At 33.8% G+C, this 27110-nt stretch overlaps 4 protein-coding genes across 12 annotated transcripts; all 4 read left to right on the top strand.

Moving 5' to 3' along the window:
• The first annotated feature begins 1140 nt into the window (after positions 1-1140).
• On the top strand, positions 1141-4147 carry LOC101249516 (equilibrative nucleotide transporter 3-like). Of its 8 annotated transcripts, none has more exons than XM_010318352.4 (11): positions 1141-1345; positions 1493-1535; positions 1711-1779; positions 1871-1975; positions 2092-2247; positions 2331-2474; positions 2555-2660; positions 2750-2925; positions 3012-3172; positions 3419-3677; positions 3776-4147. In XM_010318352.4, the coding sequence occupies exons 3-11, from the start codon at positions 1732-1734 to the stop codon at positions 3884-3886; spliced, it is 1266 nt and encodes a 421-aa protein (XP_010316654.1). In that variant the 5' UTR covers positions 1141-1345; positions 1493-1535; positions 1711-1731; the 3' UTR covers positions 3887-4147. The 8 variants fall into 8 exon arrangements, with proteins under 8 accessions (XP_010316654.1, XP_004232785.1, XP_010316657.1 ...); XM_004232737.5 differs by having other exon boundaries at positions 1204-1345; positions 1716-1779; XM_010318355.4 differs by having other exon boundaries at positions 1204-1345; positions 1493-1568; positions 1716-1779.
• A 985-nt stretch (positions 4148-5132) lies between these two features.
• Positions 5133-7900, top strand: LOC101249982 (uncharacterized). Its single transcript, XM_004232738.5, has 4 exons — positions 5133-5365; positions 6587-6676; positions 6814-7398; positions 7591-7900. Exons 3-4 carry the CDS (start codon positions 6888-6890, stop codon positions 7632-7634), a joined length of 555 nt encoding a protein of 184 aa, XP_004232786.1. The 5' UTR covers positions 5133-5365; positions 6587-6676; positions 6814-6887; the 3' UTR covers positions 7635-7900.
• Positions 7901-9861: 1961 nt separating this feature from the next.
• Positions 9862-12402, top strand: LOC101266190 (equilibrative nucleotide transporter 3-like). Its single transcript, XM_004233766.5, has 9 exons — positions 9862-10137; positions 10239-10343; positions 10462-10617; positions 10695-10838; positions 10931-11036; positions 11125-11300; positions 11374-11534; positions 11623-11881; positions 11965-12402. Exons 1-9 carry the CDS (start codon positions 10108-10110, stop codon positions 12073-12075), a joined length of 1248 nt encoding a protein of 415 aa, XP_004233814.1. The 5' UTR covers positions 9862-10107; the 3' UTR covers positions 12076-12402.
• Positions 12403-17099: 4697 nt separating this feature from the next.
• On the top strand, positions 17100-26919 carry LOC101266484 (lysine-specific demethylase JMJ28). Of its 2 annotated transcripts, XR_740023.4 has the most exons (13): positions 17100-18498; positions 18617-18765; positions 20344-20446; positions 20527-20659; positions 20731-20794; positions 20888-21626; positions 23376-23705; positions 24100-24624; positions 24713-24785; positions 24863-24948; positions 25370-25480; positions 26152-26271; positions 26580-26919. XR_740023.4 is itself a non-coding variant. In XM_004233767.5 (12 exons), exons 1-12 carry the CDS (start codon positions 17884-17886, stop codon positions 26658-26660), a joined length of 3018 nt encoding a protein of 1005 aa, XP_004233815.1. In that variant the 5' UTR covers positions 17100-17883; the 3' UTR covers positions 26661-26919. The 2 variants fall into 2 exon arrangements, 1 of the variants encoding a protein (XP_004233815.1); XM_004233767.5 differs by lacking the exon at positions 25370-25480.
• The last annotated feature ends 191 nt before the right edge of the window (positions 26920-27110 follow it).

Raw genomic sequence — 27110 nt, 5'->3', positions numbered from 1 at the left:
AAAATTAAATTAATGTAATTTAATTTCATTTTAAAAATTAACTAAATTGAATTCTAAAAAATACAAAATATTTAGTTTTGGTTAATTAATATACATTATCATCTTATTTATATAATTTGATAGCAAGATACTTACTCTTTTAATGAGAGTAGGAACCAATTGGAAGGAAAACAATGGGTTCCCAACTCTTCCATAAGAAGGCAATAGAATAATAAGCCAAAATAATACAAATTTGACAATTCATCATGGATGGAGCCAATCAAGTCAAAAGTTAAGTGTTCCATAGCCCATGCTTCTATTGGGTAAAATAAAAATTAAATAATAATGGTATTTAAAATACAATATACAAACATCCAATTAAATCAGGCATAAAATTAATTAAACAAATGATCTTTCAAATAAAAAATTTCACTATGAATTCACCTTTATTTCTCCTGATGTGATTATGAATCATTACGTTAAAATGACATTTATCTTATATAGACCTAAAGGGTAATAATAATATAAAAATAAATGAACCATATTTTCTGCCTTGCTTCTTCTACTTGGTTTCTCTTTCCGATGCACATTTTGTTACTATATTTTATTTATATTAGTATAACATATATATTGTATAATAAAGCCAGAAATATATGAAAGACTTTGTATATGAATTCGATTTTTTTGTCCTTTTTTTAAAAGTATCCGCCCTTTCGCTTTAAAATTACTCATTTGTCATTTATATAGAGCATTTATAAATAACTAATTAATATATATGGTAAAAATATATATTTATCAATTTATATTTAATGTTTAAAATCTGAAATTAAATGCATAAATATTATTATTTTTATTGATCCAGATTACGCATAAAAACGATTCTTAACATATATCATAATTTTATTCCTTTTTGAAGTCGGCTATATTAATATGTGTTATATTCAGACTACATATCTTCATTTATTTATTTTATAATCCAAGTTCACAGTCTAGTAAATTGTATTCCCACTATGCGTTTTCCTTTACTTAATCCCCAAACAATTAAATTTTTTTCTTTTTCTTTTTTCTAATTAAGACCCCCTAAACAAATTACATATTGACTTTGTAGTACACAACCTCTTCCTTATCTTTAAATATTTAAACATAATTAAGTGATTTTCCATAAGTGGAGGGTTAATCATAACTAACATTTACTTTTTTTTTTTTTTAAATAGCAAGACAAAGTTTAATTCATTATTCCGACTATTATTCCATGAATTATGCCTAAATACCAATCAAACTCCTCAACCAACAAGCCAGTTGTAAGGCTCCTGACATACTAATGTTATTTATCAGTTAATTGACTACTGAGCTTTCGTTGATAAAGGTATTTATTTTGTCACCTTGTAATGTCGTCTCTATTCACTTTTTGACCTGTAGAGATTCCAATAAATTCATGTATATTATATATATGGAAGAATCCTAAAGAGTCTCAGAGTGAATCTTCTATTCACATCTTTTTACACTTTTGCAGTCAACAGAGACTCCATACATACCTTTATTTGTCACTTGACAAGGTCAGGCCTCTTTAATAGATTTATTGTTTCAATGTAGGTAATGTTCATCTATATAAGATCCACTTTTAATTCAGTCAATTGAATTTCTTTGTCATAATTGGCTCTTTATAAATCTGATTTCTGTTTTATGATTTGTTTTTCATGTTAAGATTAAATATTGTATATGATACTGTAGTGCAGTTACAAAGAAGCAGCCATGGCTAATGCTATTTCAAGTAGAAGGCCAAGTCCTACAAGGCTTGAGGTTTGTTTCAAACTTTGTTATTTTGTTCTGTTATGATAAATTGAAAATTTTTGTTGTGGCTGAAATTATGATGTATGGTGAAATTTTTCAGGGGAAATTTATGGGTATTTTTGTTTGTTGGATTTTGGGATTTGGGTCACTTGTTTCTTGGAACAGTTTATTGAGCATAGGAGATTACTATTATGCGTTGTTTCCAGTAAGTTTTCCTTGACAACTTTTAATGTATTTTTTAGTTTACAATTTTATTACTGTGATTGGGATTGAGGCGTAGTTGTGTGTGCTGACTTGTTTAATTTGGTATGGAAATTGAAGGATTATCATCCTTCAAGGGTACTCACACTAGTGTATCAGCCATTTGCACTTGGAACAATGGCAATTCTTGCGTATAATGAGGCAAAAGTTGATACAAGAAAGCGTAACTTAGCTGGATATGTACTGTTTACCTTAAGTACAGTCGCACTTATAGTGGTATGTTATGCTTTTGTCAAGTTCTAGTGGTTTTATTTTTTGTTCACCATTTTAAAATCCGTTGTTTTTGTACTTATTTTCAGTTGGATCTTGCAACTTCCGGTAGGGGTGGGATAGGAAATTATATTGGTATATGTTTCATAGTAGGATGTTTTGGAGTTGCAGATGCTCATGTTCAAGGTGGAATGGTTGGAGATATAGCTTTCATGTGCCCCGAGTTTATGCAAGTGCGTAGCAGTAACATTTTTAATTTTGTTTGCTATATGAAACTTTGAATTATGTTTGTACTGATTCATGAATTATGCAGTCGTTTTTTGGTGGTGTTGCTGCATCTGGTGCACTTACCTCTGGTTTAAGGCTAATAACCAAAGCAGCTTTTGAAAACAGTAACAATGGCCTTCGCAAAGGAGTTAGTAAGTAATTCTGATCTCATTATTGAAAGTTAAATAAAAAACAGTTTGAGTTTTTCCGAATCAGAAACTTACAATTGTTGATTTCGCAGTGTTGTTCCTTGCTATCTCCGCATTCTTTGAATTCCTATGCATCCTTCTATATTCATTCGTATTCCCTAAGCTACCAATTGTGAAGCACTACCGTTCAAAGGCAGCTGCAGAAGGATCAACAACTGTTGCAGCTGACTTGGCTGCTGCAGGCATTGGAATTCAACCAATGGAAAAAGTAGGCAACTTTTTCTCCTCAACTAAAACATGTTAATAAGTGATATTCATGATCATAAATTTGATATGTTTCTGTTTACTGAACAGGCTAACAACGATGCTAAGCAATCAGAACGTCTGACCACCAAACAATTGCTTCTCCAGAACATTGATTATGAATTGAACTTGTACTTGATTTATGTCCTCACTTTATCTATTTTCCCCGGATTCTTGTATGAAAACACTGGTACTCACCAATTGGGATCATGGTAAGTGTGCATAACTCCTTTTTTTCTGTTACTTTATCTGCACTACCTTTTGAATTTCTTTTTTTCAAGATGTCTTGGTTGGATGGTTTTATCCAACTCCATGTGAATGTGATCGATCGTTCATAACACCAAATTAAAATTCAAAAGACATGCTGTTTTGTATTATCTTGTTCGTGTGCAGAGTCAAGTTAATTTCATGGTCTACTAGTTGAATGACTGATAATATCTTCTTTTCTTAAATCTCAGGTACCCTCTAGTTCTGATAGCAATGTACAATGTTTGGGATCTGATAGGAAGATACGTTCCACTGATTAAGAAAATCGAGCTTCAATCACGCAAGGGCCTCATCATTGCAACCCTCTCTCGTTTCTCGTTTATCCCTTGCTTCTATTTCACTGCAAAATATGGTGATCAAGGCTGGATGATATTTCTCGTATCCTTCTTGGGACTCACAAATGGTTACCTCACTGTTTGTGTCATGACAGCTGCACCTAAAGGATACAAGGTTTGTGAAATTTTAATTTCTGAATCTATACAAATTGTCAGTTTATAATCATCTGAAATATCACATCATATTTTAACACTTAACTTTGAATTTTGTAGGGTCCTGAGGCAAATGCATTGGGTAACTTGCTAGTGTTATTCCTACTAGCTGGTATATTTTCCGGTGTTGCTTTGGATTGGTTGTGGATTATTGGTAACGGAAAATTCTGAGTACTCAAGATTGTATGCGACAGGACATTTGATAACATGTCATTTTAGTTGGGGAACACATAATAGTTCTGGTTCCAAATATGCATTTTGTGTGAATGTTTTGCTTTCTTTTTTCTTTTTTTTCATGTCAACTTTCAACTTCTAGGAGTATGAATTGTGAAATCTACGTATGTGATTATTTAACTTATTTCTGGATTGCAAAGAATGTAAAGTTCAATTCACATAGAAAGACAAAAAAGGGTATATTGTTCAAGTTCTGAATTCTGATGTACATTCAGTCTTTCCATTGTTCAAGTTCTGGTTTGCCATTCAGATAGAAGAGTGATTCATGTTTTGATGTACTGATTTTGGGCAGTCATGTAATGAAAAAATTACTTGTAAATTTTCCGCGGCAATGAAGTTATACAACTTAATCCAACTTTTTAAGTCGAAAAATAATCTTTTCAGTATTACATATGCTTTATGCCCAATTGTTTCGGATAAATGCTTGCATCCTCTTGTATTACCGCGGCTGTTGGCAGAGAATTAGCCGATGTTTATTCTCCAAATATCGACATTGCTTCTTCTCTGGGAAAAGAAGTTCACGACCCATGAGCCTTCTACCTTCGCGAGATATTGCTCCGTCAGAGTTTTGCTACATTGTAAAAAATTTCTCACTGCTGCCTCTCATAAGAGCCTGTGCCGTGTCTCAGTCCCAGTGTAGCTAATTACATAACAAGCCCTGTAAGGTTCTTTGCTTTGCTTCGAATTAAACCACATGATTCACCGCTTGTGCGGGTCCCATCAATTCTTTGAATGTCATTCTTGCGAATATACTCCCGAGGTGGAATACTTAACGTGTTAGCTATAACATTGCATGGGTCGATATGCACAACACCTAGTATCCATCGTTTACGACTTGGAAACTGGGGTATCTAATCTCATTTGCTCCCCTAGCTTTTGTCTCTCTGTGTAAGTGTCGCCCAATAGAATGTTTTCACCGTTGGTGTTCTTTCTGATCTCTATGCATTTCAACGCCTCACCAGAATTTTCTTTGCCCCGATTATACTCCAGCTTGATAGTTTTCACCACCTGTCCACGATTGAGCCTCGAAATTTGACGACGATCTTAAAAAATCACCTACAGACGAATAGTATGACAAGTCACTCGCACATTAGCTATTGAATTTCTAAAAAGCAGGCGAACCTACAAAATTTTGTAAAAAGAAAATAATTGCATTATATACGTTCAAAGAGAAGTAGAAATTACAATAACTGTACTAACCAAAAAATACAATAGAGGATTAATATGAATATTTTTCAGAAGACGTAAATATGAACCCAAAAATGCTCAAGGGACTATTAAATCTACCCCAAACATAAGGACATTTTTACCATTTTGTCCAAAATTTAGTACAAAAATAACTTGGCGCGCAGAGTGCAAACCCTAGTCCGAGCTCGTCTCTCCCTTACCGCGGTGCTCGAGTGTCTCGCCGAGTTGGTACGTAATGACGCTCCATATTAGCTCTTTCAATAGCATAATGTTGCATAGTACCAGTTACTCTGTTGTGTTGATATATGCATACATGTCTTTCTAAGTAGTTCTATTTCTGTATGTTGAACCTTACATGAAAACTAGGGTTATTATCTATAAGTTTGTTTTTTTAACTTTATAAGGCATTTTGTTGCAACTGACGGAAGGACCTCATGAAAAAATTGGAGGTACTCATATTTTGCTCTATTTTTGGCCGTAGATTTGAAGTTGAAACTTCAAAAATTCGAGTTTCTAAGTTGTGGTTTGTGAAACTTGGAAGTTGAGTTTGGACAAGCATTTGGCACCTAACTTGAGGGCTTAAGTGTGCCTCAAACGAGTCTTTTACAACACTTGTTGTATCCAGGGTTTTTTTATTCGTGTTAAGTGTTGAAAAATTTCATGTGTTTGACTCTTATTTCTGTTAGCTACTATGTGGTATCAGTTTTATGAGGACACGGCAAATTATATATTTTCTTTGCATTTGACATATGGAGTTCGTCCTGCGTTTCTACTTGTGTTCTCTCCCTTACTATTCATGACAACCGTAGTGTTTAATGACATATGCTATCTGTTTATCTTTTGAAAATTTAGTCTCCAGGTTATAAGCAAAAGACTTGGCATATTAAGCTCAATAAGTCAATGAGGGTGTCTTCTTGGTAATTCAGCAAATGTTGCTCATAATACCAATTTACCCAAAGCATTGCAGCTATTATTTGTTGCAAATATACAGTTATTTGGTAGCTAACAGTACTGACTTTTGAGGTTATAAATTAAATATTTTAACAATTGATGTGTGCGAGTTAGATTCAAGATTCTTCTGTGTACTTTTTCCCTTTAATTTAGTCCAAAGATGGAAATATTACATCAGTACTCGAAAATTGTTTCAGAGAGCTATGTTAATAGTGAGTTGCATAGCACCAATCCCATGGGTGCGCATCAGACTTCGTAGATAGCTTCATCTACTCAAGTTCTGGAATAAGCCCCTTACCCCCAGTACTGCTTAAATGTTATACGCTTTTATTTTTATTTTAAAAAGAGAATAAACAGTCATCTGTAAAGCTGGAAAAGTTAATAGAAACATACATTTCTTTCCTTATGGTGGAACTTTCTCTATATGGCTTGTATAGTTTGCCTGTGTTTGACTATTTTGACTAAACAAATTTGCATTTTTTCTTATCGCTGGAATAGGACATAGAGAAATTGATGATATTGGAAGTCTTCAACATATTGGTTTCCTCATGGCTGGAACAGAACATATAACTATTGATTGTATTGAAGGTCAGAAACATATTAACTTAGACACATGCAAATAATAAATATTCAGTTCTAGTCTATGATATACGAAATTTAGTTCCCTAAAGTTGCTTGCTTCTTTTGTTTGTTTTTTCTCTTTTTCTTTTTTTTTCATTTGATAGTCCCTTCACGCCCTTAGCGTTCAAGTGTTGTGAAGTTGTTAGATGTGGAACGGAGAAGGAATGCATTAAATCAAATGAACTGGGACTTGGAACGACAAGCACTTGAGGTTGTATCTAAACTAGAGCAGCATACCCTCTTTCTTTTCGCATGGACAGGAGGAATTAGTATCTACCTAACCACCAGTATACCTTCTGCTATGGCCTTTGCCATGTCTATTCTATTGATGTGTTTATTTTTGGCTGATTCGTTCATACACATTGGCATGGCAAAATCAAGAATTACAAAAATGAACGTGCTCATCATGAATTTGATGCGAAGTTATAAATATTTAAGAGAAGAAACAAGAAATCTAATGGAATTTGACCGAAGCAAGAAAGGAAGGCTAGCTAATGTTGTGGATAACAGTGAAGGTCCTGTCATGGACATGGACTCTTTTATTGCCAGAACTAAGACTATTTGTGATGACGCCACAGATTTTTCTGACTTTGAGAAAGCTCACCATAAGATGATCGATGTGTCCTGGGGGATCGGAGGTATCTTCATTCCTGTTGTGCTGTTCATGTCATTTTGTAACTATTACTATGGTGAGTACTTTTCTTTGTTTTCTATGATTTATTTTACCTAACGTACAGAATAAGTTCCACACTTTTACTTAATATTTTCAAAGTCTATTACGGGATTTAAAAAAAGCAAGAATTTGTAGTCTATCTTGGTGCATGTTAAAGCATGATCTTGTAGAAATATGTCTTTTTATGCTGTTAATTTATCAATTACAGGACAGGATGCCTCGTCTCCTGACAAGCTGTCTTTTGCTGTATGAGATGTTCAAGACGAGATATAAATACTTTTGTGGTGGCAGTGATCTTTGGTTTTGGCTGAAAAATGCAAAACATTATCATATAAATTGCTGTTGGATATTGGGGTTTAGATGTTGGGATTGACTTATCAGCCTGATTCTCGACTGTAATTACTGTTTGTTTATGCTTTTACCTGCTGCTGTTGTAAATAAACGTCCCTAACTCCGGAAAACCATACACATTGAAATCACTAATATGTTCACTACTAATTTGCAATATCTTTCCTTCATTTTCTTCAGTGTATGCTGGGTAGCTCGTCTGGTTAAATTCAGTGATTAGTGTTCTTTTTTACAACTCTTCTTTGTTGATGGAACTCTTGTGGGTTCTACTGTTCTTCCTCGTCTCAGGTCATTTATACGTAGGAATTTTTACATGATACAGTAAGTAAACATGTGTGCTATATATTTTACTATCCAGAGCTTTATTTTAAAAAAATTTACATGCTATACTTGATCCACTCTAGCATCTTCCCTTTATCCTTGCATATGCTGATAACAAGTCTTATTCTCGTTGTTTGACCTAGTGCCTAGCAATTGAGACTCCATGCTTCACAAATAGGATCATTTGATGCTCTGTTTAAGTTCTGTCTCAATCTAAGTAAGTTTTGAGCAAATAAATATGTGGCATTTTGTTATACGTTTTTTTTTAGACAAAAGGAATGACAAAGTTGAAATCTTTTATGACTTTGACGTTAAAATTGAGAACTTCCAAACTTCTGTTTTGGTCAAATAGTAAAGGATATTTCATCAATTTTTAGGATTTATGGTATATTTACCCAATTGTAAACTCGGGACGACCGAGTCGGGAGAATGTTTTGCTGGTAGATCTAGGGATGACAAGTTATCATACTGAAAATTTTGAAATTGTAATTTTTAGTATTATGTTATTTAGTATGGTATATGGCTTATATTTTAACTCTTTTTGTCTTTTCGGTATTGATGCGATATTTGATATTTAGAAATACATTGAAATATCGAATATAAATTACATGTTTAGAAGTTAAAACTTTGACTATTCTATTTTATTGAAATGTATTTAAATGTTATTTGATTGACAAAAAGAGTTGTTTGTACTTTCTTTTGAATATATATTTCTAGATGTGTTAGTAATTAGTATATATTGAGATCTTTTTCTGAATTTTTGAAGTCATAACACTCTATTATACTATATGAGTATACTAGTCAAAGTTAAACAAACTATCGATTTATCATACCACAAAATACTGAAATCGATATTGGACAAAATAATTTGATATGATGATATAATAGTTTTAAAATTTGAATATCAAAATTATGGCATCAAAATTTCAAATACAGTATCAAACTATACCGTGCCCATCCCTAACTAGACCCATGTAACTATCTCCAAATTATAGATTTAGAGCTTGTTTGACATTATAGTTGGAAGACCAAAAACAATTATTTTGAAAGAAAATCACTTTTTTTTAAAAATAAGGTGTTTGACAAATCAAAATTGCTTATAAATAGATGCAGAAATAGTTTTTCAGTTGTCGAAAAGAAGTTTAAAATGTATGCTTCTTAAAAAAAGCAAAAGCAAAAAATTATTTTTTACAAAACAAAAATATTTCTTCTATATTTGCATATTTTTCCATAAATCTCTTATTAATTAATTAATATATCTCATAACTTTGGTAAAAGATTCATTTAAGAATTTTATTTTTATATAATATTCATTTTATTCTTTTACATTTATTATCATTACTTCATATTTAATACTATTTATTATATTTAAATATCCTATCAATATTATAATTTTATTTATTTATATATGTATAGTATTGATTGAAAAATTGAATAAGTACATTTTGATTCAATAAAATTAAATTTCTTATGATAGATAGATATTTAAAATAATTTTAATATATAAAATAATCTTTATAGTGAAAGTAGATTGATCCTTGTCCGTTTTGTAATTTAACACTTCAAAGCAATTTTTAAAAACACAAATTATTATTTTTTAAAGCGCTTTTCTAAAAAACTAATTTAAAAGGTGTTTCCAAAAATAAGCAGATTTTAGCAGTAATTTCAACACAGGCTTTAAGTCTAGACTAGCTTGAGGAAAACTTAAACTTGGCAAAGTAACTAAGTTTGTTTAATCATTTAAATGATGTAATTAATACTTTTTTAGTGACACTAAATTTTTTTACCATGTAATTAGTTAAGGGGATAAATAATAAGAAAACAGGAGAGTCTAATGGTTCATAGAACCGTTACATACGTTTTAATGTGTTCACACTGTGTTATCCACAATAAAATCACATTTACGAAGAACAAAAAAAAGTCAAGAGGATCTGATTATTATTTTTTTTTTAAAAAAATCAATTTCTTTTAAAAAAAAGAGGCAAATCAAAATTACTACTTATATGATGGCTTGTACAGTTTTTTGTGTTTGAATTTATTCTACAAAGAAACAACCATGGATATTCCAAGTCCTACCAAGCTTGAGGTTTGTTTCATACTTTTTTACTTTAAAATTTTTTTCTGTTATGTCAAATTGAAAGATTCATTTGTTGTGGCAAAAATTATAATGTATATGAAATTTTTCAGGGGAAATTTGTGGGTATTCTTGTTTGTTGGATTCTTGGATTTGGATCTCTCATTGCTTGGAATAGTTTAATGAGCATAGGAGATTACTACTACGCACTGTTTCCCGTAAGTCTCCATTTGTAATATTTATGTTTTTTCACGTTATATTTGGGATTGAGGCGTAGTTGTGACTTGTGAGTGAATTATATATCTTGACTCATTTGTTTTAATATGAAAATTGAAGAATTATCATCCTTCAAGGGTACTCACCTTAGTGTATCAGCCATTTGCACTTGGAACAATAGTGATTCTTGCATATAACGAGGCAAAAGTTGATACAAGAAAACGCATCTTAGCAGGGTATATCCTGTATACCTTAAGCACATTTACGCTCATACTGGTATGTTCTGATTTTTTTCATTTTCTGATTGATAAATTGTTCGCCTTTTCAGAATCTGTTTTTATTTTTTTTTCCAGTTGGATTTGGCAACTTCTGTTAGGGGTGGAATAGGAAATTACATTGGTGTATGCGCCATCGTAGGTTGTTTTGGAATTGGGGATGCTGTTGTTCAAGGTGGAATGACCGGAGATTTATCATTCATGTGCCCGGAGTTCATTCAAGTGGGTGGTGGTAACACGAGTAACTTTGTTCTGCCTCAATTGATACATGAAATCTTGAATTATGTTTGTATACCGATTCATGAATTATGCAGTCGTTTTTCGCTGGTCTTGCTGCATCTGGTGCACTTACCTCTGGTTTAAGGCTAATAACCAAAGCAGCTTTTGAAAACAGTAACAATGGCCTTCGCAAAGGAGTTAGTAAGTAATTCTGACCTCAAAATAGTATGCTTGATGCGTCTTTGATATATTATGTTGCGAGAAACTTATAGAGTTATTGATTTTGCAGTGTTGTACCTTGCCATCTCCGTATTCTTTGAATTCCTATGCATCCTTCTATATGCATTCATATTCCCTAAGCTACCAATTGTGAAGCATTACCGCACAAAGGCAGCTGTAGAAGGATCAACAACTGTTGCAGCAGACTTAGCTGCTGCAGGCATCAAAACTCAATCAATCGAAAAAGTAGGTCTATGTGAACTGTGTTATAAGTGATTTTCATAATCATAAACTTGATATGTTTCTGTTTACTGAACAGACTAATAGTGATGCAAAACAATCGGAACGTCTAAGCACCAAACAACTACTTTTCCAGAATATTGACTATGAGTTGGACCTGTACTTGATTTATGTCGCTACTTTATCAATTTTCCCCGGGTTCTTGTATGAAAACACTGGTACCCACAAATTGGGATCATGGTAAGTGTGCATACCTTTTCTCTGAATAAATCGTTATTGCTATAACGTTATCTGCAGTCCCTCTTGAATTTCTTTTTCAAACTGTCAGGTATGCTCTAGTTTTGATAGCAATGTACAATGTTTGGGATCTGATAGGGAGATATGTTCCACTGATTGATAAAATCAAGTTGAAATCACCAAAGGGCCTCATGATCGCGACCCTCTCACGTTTCTTACTGGTCCCTTGCTTCTACTTCACTGCAAAATATGGTGATCAAGGCTGGATGATATTTCTGGTATCCTTCTTGGGACTCACAAATGGTCATCTCACAGTTTGTGTCATGACAGCTGCACCTAAAGGATACAAGGTTGGTAAAGTTATAATTTTTAGAATCCATATGATCATTTTATAATCACATCATATTTTAAGATTGGAATTTGAATTTTGTAGGGTCCTGAGCAAAATGCATTGGGTAATTTGCTAGTGGTATTCATATTATGTGGAATATGTTCTGGTGTTGCTTTAGATTGGTTGTGGATTATTGGTAATGGAAAATTCTGAGATGTTATGTGACAGGACAATAACTAACATCACATTTAAACATATGTAATTCTGGCTTTAGAAGTTGTTATCAGAAGTCAAATTCATTCAGAAGAGAAAAAAAAAAGAGAGAGAATTATCTTGTTCAAGTTCTGATGTACAATTATAGTCTTTCATTTCCCTTTTTTTGGTTCATCAAATATGTAAAAAAAATCAAAGTTGTCATTCAAATTGTAGACTCTGGTATGGCCAAATAAGTAAAAGTTTTAGACCTCACTCTTATGAGATATTTGGGCTTGTTGTTTCTTCTTGTGAAAGGGTTGTCATATTTGGGCCAAAATTGGGCTTACAACCCAAGTAATGTCATTTTCAAGTAGGTAACTAATGGAGTAGCAAGGCCCTATGCATAATAATATATAGCGACCGTTCGTGGTTTTGTTGGAGATATAATTAAACAGAAATATTGTATTCGCGCGGTTACATTTATTAAGTGTGTAGATACAAAGTCTTTTGGTTACATATGTGAATACAATGTATTCCCACTACATAGATATGGTATACGCATAAATACACTTGTTATGCAAAAGAATGCAATTTATTTTATATTATGCATGCAGGTACAATGTATTATTATACACAGAGTTATAGTAAATTCCACCACATTATAAAACCAAAATACTATTACGTTCAGTACATGTTGTAATTAAGGAAAAGCTCGCTATATTTTCTTTAAATCTAGGCACAAATATAGCTATTTACAGAATCTTTTCTTATTTGTTTTCAAGTAACAGCACAATGAAATTGAAGACGTGTTTGTTGGTCACTATTTTTGGAAAATATTTTTCTAAGGGAAATAAGTTTCATAAAAAATGAGGACAATAATTTTCTTACTGGAAGTAGGGAAAGCAAGTTCCACAAGTCACATTGGAGCCATCAATATGGAGTAGGTTCGTTGGGTCGGCTTAGTCTAATATGAGATTTAATAGGGTTGTACTAAGTTTTTTGGAGTCCATTTCAGAAAAAAGTTTTTTTTGTCCGGCCTGAATAAGTCTGCTGATTTACGGGGCTTGAGAAATATCGGTAGGATCGGTCTATGAGTTAATAAAAATTAATTGAAAAATATAATATAATATTAAAATTTTAAAATAATTAAAGAGAGTCCAAACTCAAAATAATTAGGTTAATATTTCTGTAAGATATTTATACTTTTACTTTAAAAAAAGCTTAATAAATATTATAAAGATAATTTTATTAGTGGATTTGATTAACAAGTAGTAACATTATCATCTGTAATATTGTTTTGTCGATATTTATGATAATATTTTTAAATTATAATTTATAATTTAATTTAATAATTATAAAAAACTATATTTTTTAAAAAAAAGTGAGCTGCCTGGCAAGATTGTAGTCCACGTACTTGTGGGTTGGATCGACTATTTTCTGGCCCATACAAAAAATGGGCTAGCTTGGCCTGACTCGTTAAATGTCAAGGTTTGTATAGGTTTGCCCGGATGGGGTGAGCAAGCCCATATTGACAGCTCTAAGTGACTTCTACATTTGTGCGTTCTCCCCACCCCTCCAACACATGACCTCACAGGGGCAGAGCTACCTTGTATGAAAGGGGTTCATCTGAACCCCCTTCAGCGGAAAATTATATTATTTATATATGGTTAAATTAAGTTTATATGTATATATTGTAGATGTCGAATCCCCTTCCACTATCTATTTCTACAGATTTTGAATCCCCTTATTGAAAATTCTGACTTCGCGTCTGCAACCTCATGATTCACCACCCCACAAAGTCCCATCATATTTATCTAAATTGAATACAAATATTTTAAGATAATATATTCTATATTTTACTTGCGTACCGAACACAAAAAAAATTAACACATATTTTTCTTAAAATTCTTTTTCCTTCGTATCAATCACACCCTGAATATGTTAGATTCTTTACAAAGGTTACTTCTTCTCTAGTTGTAATCTTTTCTCGTTCAAAGTACTAATTGATTTTGTATAATTGTTGTAGTTCCATTAATACAACTATTTCCCCAGCTGTGGTGGTGTTAATCTGAGGATTACAAACATAAGAATTATAATAGTGACAGAATCAAAAACATGATCAACGAGGCAACAATATATAAACATTAACCGTAGTAGTATTAATTTACTAAGAAAGTTTCTATTACGTATATATCTTACCCAAACTTCGATCAAGTCAAGTAAATTAATGTTGAATTGGCAAAATAGGGTGGAGTAATTTTTTTAAAACAAATTAAAAATTAAATGTATATATAGGTCTGACTCTCTATCCTTCTCCACTTAAATATCAGACTTTTGTCTCGAGGGTTCAAACTCTTGATTGTTCCTAACTCTCAGACTTTTGTCTCGAGTAGGGTTCAAACTCGTGATTGTTCCTAACCCACACATCATCCATTACGCTCTTTCCGGGGGATGGTGGAGTAAGTTGAACTTTAATTTGATGGATATGTAATACTAGAGTATGATGCAAATGCAAAATAGGAAGAGCTTTAGTACTACTGTAGGGGTTTTCAACAACTATATATGAGTCCAAATTCTCCTAATCTTTGTTAGCTGATTTTACTGGTAATGAAAGGTTTTTAAAAATCGTAAATTAAAAATATTTTGTTTTTTATTTTTGATATGCTGGATCATGAATTATCAAAACTGCAACCAATTATATGGTATTGCTGATTAGTTGTATCTCCGTTAACTTAATTAGTGCTCATGAGTTAAATTAATTCGAACATCATAATTATTTAAAAAATAAAGTTAATTAACTTCATTGTTTTTACGTAAAAGTATTGAAAGCCTACCAATAAAAGTCTCCTCATATTAGCAGTTTTGGTTGCAACTTGTCGAAAAATAACTGAAACGAAAAACTTCTTTGTTATCTTTAAAAGAGTTCTTCTCTTTTCTTTATTTAACAGATACAAATTTTATTGAGTTTCATCAAACAATAAATAAATAAATAGTGACAATAATTTGTAGGTGGTATATATTCACACACTTAATTTCATAAGAATACTCCAAGTCCGTTAGCTATATTATCTGGCCCAAAAAAAAAAAAAATCTTTAAGGATGTTACAGCTAGCGTATACGTGTGCATCTTTGTCATATGATATGCTTATAAATTTTTGAACTCAGTTGCATCGTAACACATACACTTACGTAAAATAGTTTCTGGTATAGATATTGATATTTGTCCGATTTTTATGAGAAGAGTAAAGTTGGACACATTGTAATTTTACTTTTATAAGGGAGGGTATCATGTCAATTTTCATAGTTGATTTCTTGTATATATATAACAGCTAAATCTATGTTATTGTTTCTAATTTTATGTAACGAAAACCAGCAATTAACGAAAAATTGCAAAGAAACAAAATTTAAATATATATGTGAAAAACAAAAGTTTCAAACAGATATTAAATCTGAACCTATAAACTTTAACAGTACAATGAATTTAGGACTAATAATGATTTTGAAGCTCGAACTCATTAAATTTAAATTATAGATGACTTCTGTAGTATTAACTTGAGCGCAGGTTGATGAAGTCTGGATTTGTGAAAGTTGGTTTCACAAATTTCCTTAAAAATAGGAAAATACAATGACTTCATTATATTAATCACAGTTGGAAATACAAGCTCCACAAGTACTAGTGACGATCCATGTTTATTGTCTTTTCCCTACTCACCCGACAACCCCCACTCCCACCCTTGACCATCCCATCCCCGTCACCCTTGAACCCCACCCTCTCATCTCACCTCGATAATGTTTTGCTAGATTACATATAAATATTTTTTATTTATATACCAAACATTAGAAAATAAGTAAGAAATCTACTTGTTTTTTGAATTTTTTTTCTTCTAGAAAAACATTTTCCTTCGTACCAAACCCACCTTTCTTGTATCAAAATTCTCACTTTATACATTTCGATTAGTATGAAAATATATCTTTCACGAGAATGCAAATTTTGAGGTAGCTACCGCTTCCAAACATGGACGGAGTGCGGACATAGGCTTTAGATATAGTTTTGATAGAACTTTTTAACTCTGTAAGTTTTACATAAACACGGTATATATGTATTAGGAAATTTACTAAATATGTACAAAAACTAAATTTACAAGTCTGTATTAGCATTTTTTCTTTCATAATGCTGTACAATGAATATAGTAATACTAACCAGATTACTAACATACAGTTGAAAAACGATACGATCCAAGAGTGAGCTCTATTTGGTTGAGCTTCACTTTAGAACTCAAGCAACCAGGAGCTATATGCATATGCTATTTGAGTCAATTTTGCTGTTTGGTTGTCAGGGTAGTGACTGTTGAATGTAAGGGGAGGGTACAAAATAATCGAAGTACAATTATATCATTTATTGTCTAAATAAATTTACTATAGAAAGCAACTGTTACTTGTTTCCATGAAATTTTATGTAAATATGTCATCAATAGTGCAACCAATTTTGAATATGTTGTTTCATTCATCATCTCAACTTCCATGTAAGAATTCAATTTTGGAAATAACAAGCTAGAGCTTTTTCTAAAGGAAAATTGATTGATACTCATTTGACAAATATACAACTAGCACTAGTTAATTGGTTGATGTCTCTGTCTAAATGAGTAATAATTTTTTTTTTTGAAAAAAGCTAAGGTTACTGTCTTCTGATATTCCTGAAATGACCAACAGAAAGAACTCATGGATCAAGAATATAACTCTCTTTATAATAAAGTAATTTACTTTCTGTTAAATGTTGGTAATTTCTACTACTACAAATTTAAGAAATAACAGATTCAGAAACTTTGGGGGTCAATAAATGTAAAGATGAACAGAAAAAAAGAGAGTAAAGAATACAAAAGAATTCATAAGAAAACTCCACTTGATGCCAAGACATTTTTGCTTTGCTGACGAGAACACCTATTATATAAACGCGTTGAAAATGCACGAAATCACCTCCAAAATTCATTGTTACCTGGTCTGTCATTACTATATACACACACAAAATCTTGAATTTTAGTGCAATTACTTTAAAACAGGTTGGTCATACAAAAATATCCAAAATACATTACTCATTGCCATTATTTGATAAAAAATCGTTCTTTGAACATACCAACTGCTATCTGATATCCAAATGTATCTAACTGTTTATTAAAAACTTTCGCAAGTTCCCAACCAATTCTATTAATAATGTAACCTCTGCTAAAACAGAAGAAGAGAAAATCACTTAGAGAACAATCTGATCTATGCAGCAACATAAAGTGCAGCTTGTTAGAACAACTACGCCTCAATCTCAAACAATTAGAAAATGTAACCGAATACATTATCTCATTCACCAATAAAACAAAAGAATCATTCACAGACAAACAGAGTGTTCTGAATTTTGTCATCTCTCATCAAACTTGTATTACTCAATTTTTCATTTTTCTGAATCAATACATTGCTAAGATATATAGTCTGAATTTAGGAGTTCCTGATTGTGTGGGACTCATCAGATATCTATCTATCTATACAGTATAAAACTACAGAAATTGAGGTGTCATTATTGGTTGCAGTGACAAATAGCTTCCACTTGTGATTCAATCGAAGCATCCAAGACGATTTAGGACTCTATATCATTGCATTACAACACACAAGCTACATTCATCTATCAATTTCTCATTACACACACACTAGAGAGAAAAAAGTCACGCACTAAACCCTAGTCACAGAAAGTCCTCAACACCCACAAATTTTTCTTTACTCTGTACTTCCAAGATTCGATTTTTCCGAGAAAGTTTTGATTTTCTTGGAAAATCAAGACACCCAATGGAGGAAAACGAGGCTGTGCCGGACGATCTCCGGTGTAACAGAACTGACGGTCGACAATGGCGGTGCAAGCGGCGGGTAGAGGAAGGGAAGAAGCTTTGTGAAATTCATTATGTTCAAGGTCGTCATAGGCAGATGAAGCAGAAGGTACCTGAATCGCTGAAAATCGTGAGAAATACGAAAAGCAAGAATCAACGCAAGATTAAGAATCCAAAAGGGTCTCTTGAAATTGGGTTTTCAAAGAGTGAAAGGGCTTTGAGAATTTTGAAGAAAAGGAAACCCCTCAAGCATAAACCCTGTGTTTCAGAGGCGTTAGATGAAGCTTTGAGGAGAATGGAGCTGAAAAGAGGCGATTTGCCTTTAGAATTGATTCGTGTTTTCTTGAAACGGCAATTAGAGAAGAAAAATGAGAAGGAATCGAAAAATGCTAGTGCTGAGGTGATGAGAGAATTCCCTAATGCTTTAATGGCTATTCCTGTTATACCTGCAGAGAATTTTAACAATGCAGGTTCTGTTTTAGACGTAAAATTGGGCCTGGATTCCAGCTCTAACCCCTTTTCGTTAAGGCATTTCAGATCAAAAAATATTGAACCCCTTCCAATTAGTACAATGCAGGTTATTTCTTTTTCCTGTGAGCTATTGTTTTAGTTCAAAATTGATCCCTTTCAGTTTGTTATGGTTGTGTTTCTATGACAACTGCTGTAATGATTATGGATGCCTTTTTGGTGATTAGGCCTTGCCATTTGCTAGGAATGGGAAGAATTCAAGTAAAGTAAAGAGAAGAAGGTTGTGTCATTGGTGTAGGAGAAGTAGCTACCGGGTCCTGATCAAGTGTTCGAGTTGTAAAAAACAGTACTTCTGTCTGGATTGTATTAAAGAAAGGTTTGGTTTGGTTTGCTTTCTTTAGCTTTTGACAAATGTACTTGATTTATGTATGTTTACCTGTTTTATCACAACTCTCCTGTATGCAAAAGCATTTACAATGAAACGATTTTTGAATGTTAAATACATATCGGACAATCTTCATCTGGATTATCCGATGACTTTATACTTTTGTCGGGGAGCGTATAGCTACTTGTAAGTGGCTAATATAATTGCACTTGTCTGTCTCTGATTCTGGTACTTCCAAATTAGGGATGACATACAGTTCGGATGTTAATAACTTTAACCTGTTGGCCAGGGATCTTAGAACTATGAGTACGTATACGAAAATCTTCAGCTGGATTATCCGATGACTTTATACTTTTGTCGGAGAGCGTATAACTACTTTAAGTGGGTAATGTAATTGCACTTGTCTGTGTCTGATTCTGGTACTTCCAAATTAGGGGCGACATTCAGTTTGGATGTTAATGACTTTAACCTGTTGACATGGATCTTAGAACTATGAGTACATATCGGACAATCTTCAGCTGGATTATCCGAGGGCTTTATACTTTTTTTCGGGGAGTGTTTAACTACTTTAAGTGGGTAATATAATTGCACTTGTCTGTCTCTGATTCTGGTACTTCCAAATTAGGGACGATATTCAGTTCGGATGTTAATGACTTAAACCTGTTGGCATGGATCTTAGAACTATGAATTGGTCAAGAAATGTAATGGACTATTAAGGTTATCCTTGAGAAAGTTAGGAAACAGTGAACTTTATAAAGTGAGGAGGAAGGGGGATGTACATTTTGCTGATGATTCTCTCCTTGTAACCAAATGGGAATTGGTAAAAGATAGTAATTGACTGGGGGGTTGTGCAGAAGGGTGGAAATGTTAGAATAAGTTAAGAGTCACCTATTAATTTCCAAGTGTTGGATAGTTGAGTCATGAGTGTTGTGGTTTCATGAAGATGTTCTTTTGCAGGGAGAAAATATAGTATGATCTAATGTTACATGAAGTCTATGGATATAAAGGGAATCCTTTGACGTCATTAGTCTAACCCTAGCATAATATATCTTAATGAAAGTAGATCACGGTAGAACTATTACTTGTGAATTGCAATGTAATATGTCAGGCATTTTTTAATAAGCTCAAAGTTTTATGCGTTCGGGCTCCACATCCTTGAAACACTTCACTCGCTCAAGAAGATAAATGAAATTATTAGCTTGTTGGTGTTGAAGGAAAGAGGCTGAGGTGTATTCCCCAAGTGATTCCTCAGCGTGAGTTGGCACATGGAATCCATTTGATCAAGACGAGGAAACAATAAAATCCCCCTGATTCGGTAGTATGCATAGCAGGCAGCTAAGTCCTACAGAAGACGCCTCTCATTTATATGTGAAATACAAATACAATCTTTATGTGTAGAAATAGGCTTGGGTAACCCACTTGCATGCATTATCTTGGTTTCTGCAGTAGACTTTTGTTGACTGGTCTAAATATGATCAAAACAAATGAAGTTCTCTTTGTGGTGGAGTTGCTTCTTTTGAAACTCGAACAACCTTTTTGGTGAAATTTCTGATGTTTGACCGGTTTTAGGCGTTTGGAACAGCAAGAAATTAAGGTGAAATGTCCCATTTGCCGTAGAGATTGTAGTTGTAGGATCTGCAAAAGGAGTGAATTGAAGCCCAACATTCATAAGGTATGACAATTTTGAAACTGCATTTGAGCGATTGTGTGTATTTATTTTGATTTGTTTGTTTACCAACAACATTGTACCAGGAATCCTTGAGGCATAAAAGGAAGGTTCCAAAAGTCCAGCTACTTAATTATCTGGTCCACCTGCTTCTACCGGTACTGGAAAAAATAAATGAAGAGCAGAGAATTGAAGTAGAGATAGAAGCTAATATATCAGGTACTGTTATTGACTTTACGCTCTGGAGTTTGTTGGATTTTGAGCATCTACTCACTTTTTACATATTATAGGAAAGGGGGAATCTGACATTCAGATTCAGCAGGCTTCAGCAGGAGACGGAAAATTATATCACTGGTAAGTTGACTGATCCTGAGTCCTGAAAAGTTTGGTTGGTAAGGATGTTAGACCTGCTGCCTGTCTTATCCGTGATATTTTGATTCTGAGCAGTAGTAACTGCAACACCTCCATCCTGGATTACCACAGAATCTGCTCTAAGTGTTCATATAGGCTTTGCTTAAATTGCTGTCGGGATTCCCGTCATGGAAGCTTAACTGAAGATTGTAAGTCCGAAGGTTCCAATGAAGAACAAGCTTGTTCTTCTAACTTTGAGCGACAATCAAGGATGAATCATACTAGCACCTCAAGGCAAAGTTTCTCAGGGATACATTATCCATCTTCCAGGTCATGCTCCAACTATCAAGCTTGTGCTGATGGCAGCATATCTTGCCCCCCTGCAGAATATGGTGGTTGTAGTGATAGCTTCCTCAATTTAAGATGTGTATTTCCTTACACTTGGATCAAGGAGCTGGAAATCAGCGCTGATGCAATACTATGCAGCTACAACATTCAGGAAACAGAACACGAATTTTCATCATGCTCACTATGCAGGGGAAGTGATCATAAAGATGCTGATGTTGATTCATTCATCAACGTAGCCGAAAGACGAAATTCGAGGGATAAGTTTCTGTATAGTCCATCTATAAATAATCTTCGTGAGGAAAACCTTGAACACTTTCAGAAACACTGGGGTGAAGGTCATCCTATTATAGTACGGAATGTGCTTCGGAATTCTTCTAATTTGTCTTGGGATCCAGTTGTTATGTTCTGCACTTACCTTGAGAAAAGGTCAAAATGTTCCTTGGATAAAGAAACAGCTAAGGCACAAAATCACTCGGACTGGTGTGAGGTAATTATTTTGATGCTCTCTTCTTTAATTCTCCTCTGGGCCCTTGACAAGAAGTTCCTTCTATCATCACCCTTGACAAGAATTTATCTCTAATTACAAAAGGATGCGATCGAAAATGTATGTTTGGTTCAAACTTGAAATAAGTTAAGACAGAAAGGCTATTCTCCACATTATAACAAAATTTGCACTCTATCCTCAATGGGAAGAAATTTAGGGATAAGTTCATCCAACCTTTTTTTTTTAAATTCAAAATATTGGATGTGTCTGAGATAGCTTGTGTGCACCTTTACCGTTCTACTGATTACCTGATATGTCCTACCAGTATTGGTACTGTGTAACTATGCCCTCCGAGGCTTTGACAGATGGGAAGAAATCAACTATTGTTGATCTCGACCCCTAGTCTCGATACTTTCACCCACTTTTTACCTCTTGGCTACAAAATCAGAAGGATGCATGGACTAAGTTCATGTAAAGGAAAACTGCACTTTTCCTGTTAATAATTGTGATTATGGAAGAGCTGGAGACTTAAGCGGAAGCTGTAGGGTCTTAGTTGTTGTCATATCCTAGATATTCTTATATCTTAAGCATGTTTTTCTTGGTTTATAGAACAAAGATAGATGTCTATGGACTTCTCTCTTTGGTTTAGGACAGTAAGAACTGCTCTCTATTTTATTTTATATGGTAGTCTTAGACAGGACATGAATTTTGATAAAGAAACCAAGAAGGCTCTGACACATAAGGTAAATATATGTAACACAGAAAAGTACCCAAAGAAGCTTATAGTGTTCAGCATATCATGCCAATTCCTCTAAGAGCGTATCATTGAAGGCAAACGAGCGTGTCAAGAGTTAAAGAGTTTCCAAAGATAAAAGGCGTCAATCTTTTCAAAATGGACCAAAAAGGAAATAGTGTCATGTTAAATGTAGGGGGCGGGATAGGATGGGGTAAGTATAGAAAAGGAAGAGAAAATTAATATGATGGATCTATTATGTATATATCTTAGTTTTATTTGCCTTGCACCCTGCATTCTCACCACCTGTAGAAATAGAAAAGGAAGAGAAAATTAATATGATGGATCTATCATCTATTTTTCTTATTTGTATCGCCTTGCACCCTACATTTTCACCACCTGTAGAAATAGAAAAGGAAGACAAAATTAATATGATGGATCTATCATCTATATATTTTATTTGTATTCGCCTTGCTCCCTGCATTCTCACCACCTGTAGAAATAGAAAAGGAAGAGAATTAATACTCCCTCACTTGGCATGGAGTTTAAAATAGTAAAGAAGACTTCTGAATCTTGTGGCCAAGATGCCCTTTAATCATGTGGTCTTAAACATGTCATGTATAAAGTTACAATTAAAGAGTGGCCAAAAAAGGAAAGAGACATCCTTTTCCAAAAGGACTTAAAGGGAAAGTCACAAACAAATTGAAACTGAGGGAGTACTTAATAATTAAAACTTTCGAAAGAGGACGAAAAAAATGTTGTCGGATATTAATCTTAATTCTCACGCTATATAATTAAACAAATGAGAAAAAAAAGAAAAATGTATGGTTGCAATTATGCTACAACATCCTTTTCATCATCTGCTTAATCAAATTTGTTTTCCATCTACCAGTGCTTTGTAAGGAATTATTTTAATTGTGTTGATTTTCTACCTTTTCTTTTGTATATGAGGTAGCCTCTGACAGTGTACATGTTTATGTAAAAACAAATATCATGGCCTGATTATCTGCACTTTGTAGGTGGAAATAGCTAGAAAACAGATATTTATGGGGTCACTTGAATGGCAAACACATGCAACAATGCAGCGTGAAATAGTAAAATTCAAAGCATGGCTTTCTTCCCATCTATTCCAAGAGCAATTTCCTGGTCACCATGCTGAGATCTTGCAGGCTATACCACTACAAGAGTATATGAATCCAAAATCTGGTCTTCTAAATCTAGCAGTTAAATTGCCACCGGAAATGCCACAAACTGATTTAGGACCTTCAATCTATATTTCCTATGGTGGGCCTGAAGAACTATCACAAGCAGAATTTATCTCTAACCTATGTTGTGAATCATATGATATGGTAGGCCTAATTTTATGCTTATATCTCTATTTATGTTTCATTTTCTTATCTTGACTGCAAACTACTGAACATTGGGACCATCCTGTGTTGTATATTTTCTCTGCGACTGTTTATTCAGAAGAAGAAACACATCTCTGCTTCTGTGAAAGTAATCCTACAAGATTCAGTAATATAGCATGACAAGTTCATAAAAAACATTTAGTGATCCAATCATCCTGAACCTCTTCATACATGCAGCGGGGAAGGAAAATTTAAGTAGATTGAAACTATCCATGTATTATGGCTACCCATAGGGTTCTAAATATGATTCTCTCTTATAGTATAAAGTAAAGAGTGATCTAGCATGTGAGAAGACGATTTAACTTTTGATTCATATTATTTGGATTTTGCTCAGGTTAATATTCTTGCAAGTGCTACTGATGTTCTTGCTTCCAAGGAACAAGTAAGAAAAATAAAATGTTTAATGAAAAATAAGAAGCCTCAAGATCACAAGGAAATTACCAGCCATTCCAGTGACCAGAAAGGAAAATCATCTCTGCATAGTGGAGACACAGAAGAATCCGATCTGCAGGATGCAACTGGAGAGCAGTTGCCTGATGGTATTGCTGAAGTACCTTTCTACTCTAGTGACTCACAAAAAGGTCAAAGGTATGAAGACCGAGATGGCAATATCTCCAGTGACAATGAAAATGACTCTGAATCTGAGTCCGATGTCTCACTGTTCTGCTCTGGATCTGTTGAAAGGTCTGAAGATTCAGACAGTGATCATTTTTTTGAAGATGTTGATGGTGCCAAGAAAGAAGCAAAAACCTCAGGTGCTCAATGGGACGTTTTCAGCAGAGAAGATGTCCCAAAGCTTCTAGAGTACCTCAAAAGGCATTCTAGCGAGTTCACCTCAATGCGTGGTTATTCCAAACAAGTACAGCTCTTTGTACCAAGAGTTTTGTGGTAAAAGGTAGAGCATGGCAATAGAAATTAACTTAATCTCCATCTTTTGGCACGTGCAGGTTGTTCACCCAATTCTTGATCAAAGTTTCTTCTTTGATGCATTCCACAAAATGAGGCTTAAGGAGGAATTCGGTATATTTGCTTTGTCTTCTTTTATCTTTTTCATTTGGATTAAATTAGTTCTAAGTCTTAATGTTATTACTTTTTAGATGTTCAACCTTGGACTTTTGAACAACATCTTGGAGAAGCTATTATCATCCCTGCTGGATGTCCATATCAAGTCAAACAACTTAAGGTATCCTTTATAATGATGACATTCATACTTCTTCACACAATTTGATGAGAAATCCTGCATATCTCCATCTCTCTCCTGTTCTTGTAGTAACCAAGTTTGAAAGAATAAGCACTTTGTGTAATGAAACCACCAAGAATTGTAGCTTGATTTCCTCACTGCTCATATAGATGTTTACTATATTGGGTATTTTGAACAAAGAATTAAGAGCTGTTTTTCTGGTCATTCATGGAGTTATTTCATAGTAAATGTGTGACTTGGAGATAATATTAGCAAAAAATATCCAGGTCAATTAAATAGTTCCCACCATATTCAAATGCTGGTTTGTTTAAGATGACATCTTCTGTGCTGTAACTTCTTCAAAGAAGTTAGATTTCTGTTTCATTAATTTGCAGCATTATTAACTGAAGCTTATTGATGGCAGTTTTGTTAAAGGTTCGGATGAGGAACGCTTATGCCCCTGAAACAAGGTGCAAAGCGGCTGGCGCTTCGCGTTGCTTAGGTGGCACTTCAGTGCAGACACCAAGGCAATACGGTGTGCGCCTCTTCACCCACGAGCTCCTTCTTGAATAAGACAACACTAAACACTAAACATAGCTGACTAATTGATGTATTAAATACATTAGCTAAGCTCTATGAATGATTTGTCATGATTAAAAATAGGAATTGCTCTATAGGGTGAATTAGGAATAGGAAACTAGAAATCCAGTATAAGAAAATAAGTCAGCATACCTGAAATTAATAAATAAAATTGCAACTATGCATCTGAATCATAAAATTATGGTTTTGCACTAATTTTACAACATATTTACTACTATATCTTCGTTCTTTACCCCTCCTTAGTTTGCTTCCTTCATTTTTTTCTCCCTTGTTCACTCGAACTCACAACTTTCAAGCTGGAAGTGAGGGATGCTTACCATCCGAGCAACTCCCTCCCTTCATATATTACTATATCTATTTTACCTTTTTCATATTTTTCAATTCCGTTATCCATATTTCCATGTTCTGATTTGACATGCTGGGAACTGTTCAATAGTTTTCATTAGCTCTTGTATGTCTTAAGAAGCCTCAAAACAAGCCTAACATTGTTTTTAATTTGTGCATATTATATACTGAAGCGATTCTAGTCTCGGATATAACAGTATCTGGGACTTCATATCTGTTGGTGCATAATAACTAACAAAAGATTCTATCCTCTGTCCACAGTCATGTATCAACGTTGTTTTGCACTTCATCTCCCCTGAAAACGTCGCTGAATGTATAAACGTAACTGATGAAATTCGTCTACTTCCTGAGCACCACAAGGCCAGGGGAAAAGTGCTGGAGGTAAGTTTCATATTGCCCCATCTTTTAGTTGCTAGAATCAGGTTCACACTGCTATAATATAGAAATTTAAGCATTTTAAGCATGTCATTGTTTGATGAATTTACGAACTTCATGCTCAGGAGTAGGTATTATGCTTGTCTAGACTTCTGTTATCATTCATACTTGGTAGCATGTCTATCAGTCCTTCTCTAAAGAAAATGCTTCTTCATCAAGCTTTTTAGTTAAATCCAAAATAGGTGTAATGTTCATTTACGTTTACGCTATCTTCTTAACATCCATTAATGTAACTGTTATAATTTAACAAACAGGTGAAGAAAATGGTTATCTGTGGGATGAAGAATGCAATTGCAGAAATTCGCAACCTCACGCATAGCAAACAGTCCTCTTGAAAGATGATAGACAAAACTGATTTGATGCAGATCTCGTAGACTTTGCAGGTTCGTGCTTACATACTGCTAGGGAGTAGAATCTAGTTCTTTTTTATGACAAAGGAGGGATGACTGGATACTGATTGCTTAAGATCTTTGTCACTTGGCAAAGATTTACTTATGTGTATATATGTTAGAACCATTAAGGTGTAACTCATAGATCTACTCAGTGACAGATTTAACTCATAAAAAGGCAATGTAAACATATGCTACTATTTAATACTGCATTCTACATGCTTTGATAGGCAAGCCAAAGTAAATCAGAATCCATGCTAGAAAGTCTCATATCTAGTGTCATATTGAGAGGTAGGTAAAACACTCTCTAATAAAGGAAAGAAGGGGAGACTCGAATTTGAAACGTCTGCCAAAGAATGAAGAAGTATTGATTCCACCACAACATTAAGGCAACTC

This window comes from Solanum lycopersicum, chromosome 2 (genome assembly GCF_036512215.1).
Source record: "Solanum lycopersicum chromosome 2, SLM_r2.1".
Taxonomy (NCBI): Eukaryota; Viridiplantae; Streptophyta; class Magnoliopsida; order Solanales; family Solanaceae; genus Solanum; species Solanum lycopersicum.
This window is presented reverse-complemented; position numbering and strand designations above follow the sequence as displayed.

Excerpts from the sequence above, each read along its gene's own strand:
- LOC101249516 (XM_010318352.4), top strand. The coding sequence starts at position 1,732 with ATGGCTAATGCTATTTCAAGTAGAAGGCCAAGTCCTACAAGGCTTGAG. Across the intron at positions 1,976-2,091 it reads ACTATTATGCGTTGTTTCCA|GATTATCATCCTTCAAGGGT; the intron begins GTAAGTTTTCCT and ends TGGAAATTGAAG. Across the intron at positions 2,248-2,330 it reads GTACAGTCGCACTTATAGTG|TTGGATCTTGCAACTTCCGG; the intron begins GTATGTTATGCT and ends ACTTATTTTCAG.
- LOC101249982 (XM_004232738.5), top strand. The coding sequence starts at position 6,888 with ATGAACTGGGACTTGGAACGACAAGCACTTGAGGTTGTATCTAAACTA. Across the intron at positions 7,399-7,590 it reads ATTTTGTAACTATTACTATG|GACAGGATGCCTCGTCTCCT; the intron begins GTGAGTACTTTT and ends TATCAATTACAG.
- LOC101266190 (XM_004233766.5), top strand. The coding sequence starts at position 10,108 with ATGGATATTCCAAGTCCTACCAAGCTTGAG. Across the intron at positions 10,138-10,238 it reads CAAGTCCTACCAAGCTTGAG|GGGAAATTTGTGGGTATTCT; the intron begins GTTTGTTTCATA and ends GAAATTTTTCAG. Across the intron at positions 10,839-10,930 it reads TGTGCCCGGAGTTCATTCAA|TCGTTTTTCGCTGGTCTTGC; the intron begins GTGGGTGGTGGT and ends TGAATTATGCAG.
- LOC101266484 (XM_004233767.5), top strand. The coding sequence starts at position 17,884 with ATGGAGGAAAACGAGGCTGTGCCGGACGATCTCCGGTGTAACAGAACT. Across the intron at positions 18,766-20,343 it reads CTGGATTGTATTAAAGAAAG|GCGTTTGGAACAGCAAGAAA; the intron begins GTTTGGTTTGGT and ends GACCGGTTTTAG. Across the intron at positions 20,447-20,526 it reads TGAAGCCCAACATTCATAAG|GAATCCTTGAGGCATAAAAG; the intron begins GTATGACAATTT and ends ACATTGTACCAG.